Source organism: Hibiscus syriacus, unplaced genomic scaffold, assembly GCF_006381635.1.
Source record: "Hibiscus syriacus cultivar Baekdansim isolate YM2019G1 unplaced genomic scaffold, ASM638163v2 tig00000778_pilon, whole genome shotgun sequence".
Classification (NCBI taxonomy): Eukaryota; Viridiplantae; Streptophyta; class Magnoliopsida; order Malvales; family Malvaceae; genus Hibiscus; species Hibiscus syriacus.
Genome location: NW_024061825.1, coordinates 570,695 through 577,532, shown reverse-complemented (window position 1 = coordinate 577,532; position 6,838 = coordinate 570,695). Strand labels below are relative to the sequence as shown.

At 39.8% G+C, this 6,838-nt stretch overlaps 1 protein-coding gene across 1 annotated transcript; it reads right to left on the bottom strand.

The window, feature by feature from the left end:
- Nucleotides 1–2,256: 2,256 nt before the first annotated feature.
- LOC120114001 (extensin-2-like) lies at nucleotides 2,257–6,598 on the bottom strand. Its single transcript, XM_039135038.1, has 5 exons — nucleotides 6,123–6,598; nucleotides 5,573–5,928; nucleotides 5,018–5,324; nucleotides 2,352–4,441; nucleotides 2,257–2,270 (listed from the first exon to the last, which is right to left on the bottom strand). Exons 1-4 carry the CDS (start codon nucleotides 6,496–6,498, stop codon nucleotides 2,382–2,384), a joined length of 3,099 nt encoding a protein of 1,032 aa, XP_038990969.1. The 5' UTR covers nucleotides 6,499–6,598; the 3' UTR covers nucleotides 2,257–2,270; nucleotides 2,352–2,381.
- Between the last annotated feature and the right edge of the window lie 240 nt (nucleotides 6,599–6,838).

Below are 6,838 nucleotides of genomic sequence, written 5' to 3'. Positions count from 1 at the left end.
ATTCGAATCATGAATAGAAATGAAAATGGTGTCGAACTAAAAGATATGGGCAACATTTATGTCCTGTTTCTGCATGGAATATTTTACGTAGGGTAACATTTCCGTCATGTTTATGATTTTTGATGAGTTTCTTCTTGGAGGTGAATTCAGGTTTTTCTTCGAAAGGTAACGTCCCCATCTTGATTTATGTTTTCTGCATTGGATCCACTTTAGAGATCTCAGGTTCCTTTCAGTAGGTAATGTTTTTCGTTATGTTCGTTTATGACGAGAGGTAAAGTCGTGAGGAACTTTGTATGATATTCTGATAATAAATATTTGGTTTTACTGTTATTTGACTATTTTATTATTTTTATATCTTGACTAAAATATCTGAATTATTATTTGTACTAGAGGGCACACTGAGCTTTGTAACTCACTCTGTTTGTGTTTTATTTTCATGTTATCTAGATGTATAACCGGTTTGGCTATTGGAGTAGTAGTCTTGATTTCATACCGTGCGAGGTTAATTTTTTTTTTTTTTTTGCTTGTAGCCTCTCTAAATTGTGATATGAGTTTATTCTGATCTAATATTTAGTAAATGTTTTTAAAATAATTTATTAAATAAATTTTTATCCGTAAACTATTACTGGAGTCAACGAGATTACTTTGATTCAGTTGTAACTCATAGGCCAAGTCAAAAGATTACATAAATTACTTATTCTTCTCCCAAAAATATTATAGTACTTTTTTAAACATAAAAAATAAATTGTTAGTCAATTTAATATTATAATCGATCCCTTGAATCAAGATCGAAAATTGATTATAATAATTTATTTTTTAGACATAAATAAATAAAAATCCAGATATGGCATCACTCAATTATAAACCCTAGAAAGATGCAGCCAGAATAGGGAAAAGGGAATAATTTTGCATGTGGGGGGAGAGCTGCCTCTTGAATTAATTTATCGTTTTCATATTTCAACTTTTGAATTGTCAATTGACTTAATTCCACGACAAATTATTGACAAGTGATGATAATCATGATTATGAAACTTCTTGGCAGCTAGCTTTTTCATCTACTTCACTTTTGCCATTTCTTTTTTAGGGTATTCTATGCGTTTAATATTTAAATTATCGATTTTGATTCGTTTTAGTATCTAAATGTTTTAAAAAAATTAAAATATATCTAACATTTAGTTTTTATTTCGTTTTAGTACATTCCGTTAAAAACTTAACGGAGCTATATTTTTATGGGTAAATTACATCATTCATGCCCAACTATCTTCTCACTTTTATTTTGGTACCAATGTTTAAAAATTTTCAATTTAACTACTCAACTTTCAAATTGCTCATATTTTAATCATTCTAATTTATTGTATTAATATTTTTTTTAACATGACATTTTTTTATTGTTAGTTTATTAGTATATAATTAAAAATAGATAAAAATAAATTTGAAAGTTGGAGTGATTAAATTAGGATTATTTTGAAAGTTAAGTAATTAAATTATAAAAAAATTAAACTTCAATTAAAAAAATAGGAGAGATAAGATAGTTTAGTGATGAATGATGCAATTTACACATAAAAAGGTGCCACGTGCAATTCACCCGTTAAGTTTTTAACGACGAGGTACTAAAACTAAACAAAAGCTAAACGTTATGTATAATTTTAAAAATTAAAAATTTAGATACTAAAACAAACCAAAATTGATAATTTAAGTACTAAACACGTAATTTAGGTACCAAAATTGATATTTAAATTTAGTAAAAAATGTTATTATGTTTTTATTATAATATTTGATCTAAATTAAATTATTAATAAATTAAATATCAATAATTATAAAAAAGTATTTATATTATGTTAAAAGAAATGTCGTTTTATGACTGAATTGATCGTGTAAACAGCTAATATGATGAGTGAAAGGCTGTTGCTGCAAAGCATTGGCATTGGGACGTAAATATATTCCTTTATTGTCAACAACACTCATAGTGCACATAGAACATCAAATTATCCACCAAATAGCAAATACACATGCCCACAATAAATAGAAAAACCAAAAAATTAAAAGAACAAAACACCCTCACTTTCTTCTTACACCACTACAATAAATTAAGAGCAGGTGGAACAGTGCTACCAAAGAAGTGGAAGTTATCTGTAGGCCTGAGTTATCAAAATTGTATCTCTCAAATGCAGTGCTTAGACCCTTATTCCATGGACTCGAAAAGGAACTGGTTTGGTGTCGAAAACCCCACTCCTCGGAACCTGCCTTTATTCTTTCTGTGAAACTAGAACCTGAAATTTTAACGTTGTAAATGTATTAGGATATGAAATGGTTTAAGATTAACTATTTGGTTTAATTAAAATGTTACTTACATGAACGGTGAGCTGTTGATCTTTTCAGATCTAGTAGGGGATTGGTGGTGGTGGAGAAGCGTAAATGTAGACCGGAGGTGGAGGTGATTTCACTGGTGGAGGAGGTGAGTGGTAGTAGTATGGGGGAGGGGGTGAGGGAGATGGTGGTGGGGGAGATTTGTAGTGGTATGGGAGAGGAGGAGATGGTGATGGTGGAGGAGGGGAATTGTAGTGGTATGCAGGTGCTGGGGCCTTCACTGGAGGTGGGGGTGACTTGTAGTAGTATGGTGGTGGTAAAGGAGATGGTGGTGGTAAAGGAGATGGTGGTGGTGGGGACTTGTAATGGTAAGTTGGTGCTGGAACTTCTACTGGAGGTGGGGGAGACTTGTAGTAGTATGGTGGTGGTGGAGAATAAACCGGTGGTGGGGGTGATTTGTAGTAGTATGGTGGGGGTGGTGAAGGAGATGGAGGTGGTGGGGATTTGTAGTAATATGGTGATGGAGGAAACCGCGATGGAGGTGGGGGTGATTTGTAGTAGTAAGGTGGAGGTGGAGAGTGGGCTGGTGGTGGTGGAGACTTGTAATAATATGGTGGAGGAGGAGATGACAATGGTGGTGGAGGAGATTTGTAGTAGTATGGGGGTTGCTCTTTGTGTTTTGGCGGTGGTGGTGGGGACTTGTAGTAGTATGGTGGAGGTGGAGAATGGACTGGTGGTGGAGGTGATTTGTAATAGTATGGTGGAGGAGGAGACAGTGATGGTGGTGGAGGTGATTTGTAGTAGTACGGTGGTTGCTCTTCGTGTTTTGGTGGTGATGGCGGTGGGGACTTGTAGTAGTATGGTGAAGGTGGAGAGTGTACTGGTGGTGGCGGGGATTTGTAGTAATATGGTGGAGGAGGAGATGGCGATGGTGGGGGAGGAGATTTGTAGTAGTATGGAGGTTGTTCTTCGTGTTTTGGTGGTGGAGGTGGGGACTTGTAATAGTATGGTGGTGGTGGAGAGTGGACTGGTGGTGGTGGAGATTTGTAGTAGTACGGAGGAGGTGGTGGTGACTTGTAAACATAGGTGGGGCTTGGTGGTGGTGGAGAGTTGTAGTAGTATGGTGGTTTTTCGACGTGTTTTGGTGGTGGTGGGGACTTGTAGTAGTATGGGGGATTCTCTACATGCTTCGGTGGTGGTGGAGACTTGTAGTAGTACGGGGGAGGAGGTGGTGACTTGTAAACATAGGTGGGTGTTGGTGGTGGTGGTGACTTGTAAACGTATGTGGGGCTTGGTGGTGGTGGGGACTTGTAGTAGTACGGGGGATTCTCTACATGCTTCGGTGGTGGTGGAGATTTGTAGTAGTATGGTGGTGGAGGTGGTGACTTGTAAACATAGGTAGGTGTTGGTGGTGGTGGTGACTTGTAAATGTATGTGGGGCTTGGTGGTGGTGGGGATTTGTAGTAGTACGGGGGAATCTCTACATGCTTCGGTGGTGGTGGAGATTTGTAGTAGTATGGTGGTGGAGGTGGTGACTTGTAAACATAGGTGGGCGTCGGTGGTGGTGGTGACTTGTAAACGTAAATGGGACTCGGTGGTGGTGGAGACTTGTAGTAGTACGGGGGGTTCACAACATGCTTCGGTGGTGGTGGAGACTTGTAGTAATACGGCGGAGGAGGTGGTGACTTGTAAACATAGGTGGGACTTGGTGGTGGTGAAGACTTGTATACATAAGTAGGAGCCGGTGGAGGTGGTGACTTGTAGACGTAAAGAGGTGACGGTGGCAGTGGAGATTTATAGTAGTACGGAGTCGGATGCTTCGGTTTCGGCTTCTCACATCCCTTGTATGGTTTCTTGGGAGCATAAGCAAACGGCTTAGCCTTGAGCACAACCTCGTACTTGTCCTTTGAATAGACCTTGAGCTCGGCACCCTTGTCGCCCTTGTGTAGGCTCGTGGCTATGTTGCATGGTGAACCCTTGGGTGGGGCATGGAGCTTGGCCGTGCAAGCGTCGGCTCCATATTTGGCATAGTCAAACCCAGGAACAGCAACGCTGTATTTGCCATTGATTCTGGTCTTGTCGTAGACAGTGATTTCCTTTTCTCCAGCTTTGCATGTCACTTCCACGACAGCACCTGCTCCATGTGCAATAATTGAAAAATTAATTCATTTTTTTTTGCTTAAAAGTCAATCAAAACATGCTTTTTTTATTTTTAGTCATCAACTCCAATAACTAATTTTGCTTTCCATGAAATTAATTTAAATATATTAAAAATATTTATGATTTGAATAAAATATTTATCTAAAATATTCCTCCTAGATTATTTTATATAAGCCCACATGATAATGTAGTATATGCTATCAACTAAGCTATATAAATATTACATCGACAGACAGTAAAAACAGAAATAGCTGTTTTTATATTTTATATCTATTTTATGGAACATGGTCTAGATTTGTGTATGATTAATTTTTTAATCTATACTTTAATTTATCTGTAAATAATATAGTCTGTGATCCGTTTAATTATTATGTTTGCATCAAATTGAATTAAAATATTCCAAAACATCATATCTTATCCTCTACAGCACATGACAAAGATAGTTCCATGAAAAATTGAAAGTAAAAGAATAAAATAAAAATAAGCTAATAAACATGGAAATGTAAGATGAATTAATTTAATAATGCATTAAATTAAGTTTGAATTGTACCTTTGAGATGTTTCTTGTTGTGTGACTTCACTGGATAGGTCCAGTCATAGCATCTGTAGCAGTAAACTTTTCCGATCACCTTGACAATGAGGGGATGGGGGTGCGGGTGGGGGTGAGGTTGAGGGTGTGGGTAATAAGGAGTTGGTGGTGGTGGAGAATTGTAGTAATAAGGAGGAGATTTCACCGGTGGTGGTGGAGACTTGTAGTAGTATGGAGGTTGCTCTTCGTGCTTTGGTGGCGGTGGTGGAGACTTGTATACATATGGAGGTGGTGGCGATGGTGAAGGCGGTGGTGGAGACTTGTAATAGTATGGGGGCTGCTCCTCGTGTTTCGGTGGTGGTGGTGGAGACTTGTAGACATATGGAGGTGATGGGGATGGTGAAGGTGGTGGTGGAGATTTGTAGTAGTATGGGGGCTGCTCCTCATGTTTCGGTGGAGGAGGAGGGGACTTGTAGACGTATGGAGGTGGTGGGGATGGTGAAGGTGGTGGAGGAGACTGTAGTAATATGGAGGCTGCTCTTCATGTTTCGGTGGTGGTGGTGGAGATTTATAGATATATGGAGGTGGTGGGGATGGTGAAGGTGGTGGTGGGGACTTGTAGTAATACGGGGGCTGTTCCTCGTGTTTAGGTGGTGGTGGTGGAGACTTGTAGACGTATGGAGGTGGTGGGGATGGTGAAGGTGGTGGAGGAGACTTGTAGTAGTATGGAGGCTGCTCTACATGTTTCGGTGGTGGTGGTGGAGATTTATAGACGTATGGAGGTGGCGGGGATGGTGAAGGTGGTGGTGGGGACTTGTAGTAGTACGGAGGCTGCTCCTCGTGTTTAGGTGGTGGTGGTGGAGACTTATAGACGTATGGAGGTGGCGGGGATGGTGAAGGTGGTGGAGGAGACTTGTAGTAGTAGGGGGGCTGCTCCTCGTGTTTAGGTGGTGGTGGCGGAGATTTATAGACGTATGGAGGTGGTGGGATGGTGAAGGTGGTGGTGGAGACTTGTAGTAGTATGGGGGTTGCTCCTTGTGTTTCGGTGGAGGTGGTGGAGATTTGTAGACGTATGGAGGTGGAGGAGAAGGTGATGGTGGTGGTGGAGATTTATAATAGTACGGTTTCTCCTCGTGCTTTGGTGGTGGAGGAGACTTGTACTCGTAAGGAGGTGGGGGAGAAGGTGATGGTGGTGGTGGGGACTTATAATAATATGGCTTCTCTTCGTGTTTTGGTGGTGGTGGAGGGGACTTGTACTCATAAGGAGGTGGTGGAGAAGGCGATGGTGGTGGTGGTGGTGGAGATTTATACACATAAGGCGGCGGTGGAGAAGGAGAAGGTGGTGATGGTGATTTGTACTCATAAGGAGGAGGAGGCGAAGAATAAATATAAGGATCAGCAGACGCTGAACCTACATTACTAGCAAAAACAACAATGGCAACAGCCATTAGCATTTGGGGCCAAAATCGGCCCCTCGCCGGGTTGTCCCCCCGAACCATCATAGATGACGACCAAAGAGCACCACCGCCAGCCAATGTACCAAGATTTTCTCGTAGTTTACCTGTTTGGAAGAAAAGAAAAAGGGGGAAGAAGGAATTTCGTTTCGGTGGTGTCTACTGAGTTGAGAAGATTGCATGAAATGAAGACTATATATAATGGAAAAATTAGTCGTTGATGGTGTGATGTTTCACAAGGGATAAATTCAATTAATTTCAATTATATTAATATATTATTATATAAATATGAAATAATATAGTGATAAATATGTACGATATTTTTGATATTTTTCTTAAAAAATAAAAATTTCCGTTCATTTATTTTAATTTCATGAAACAATTTTAG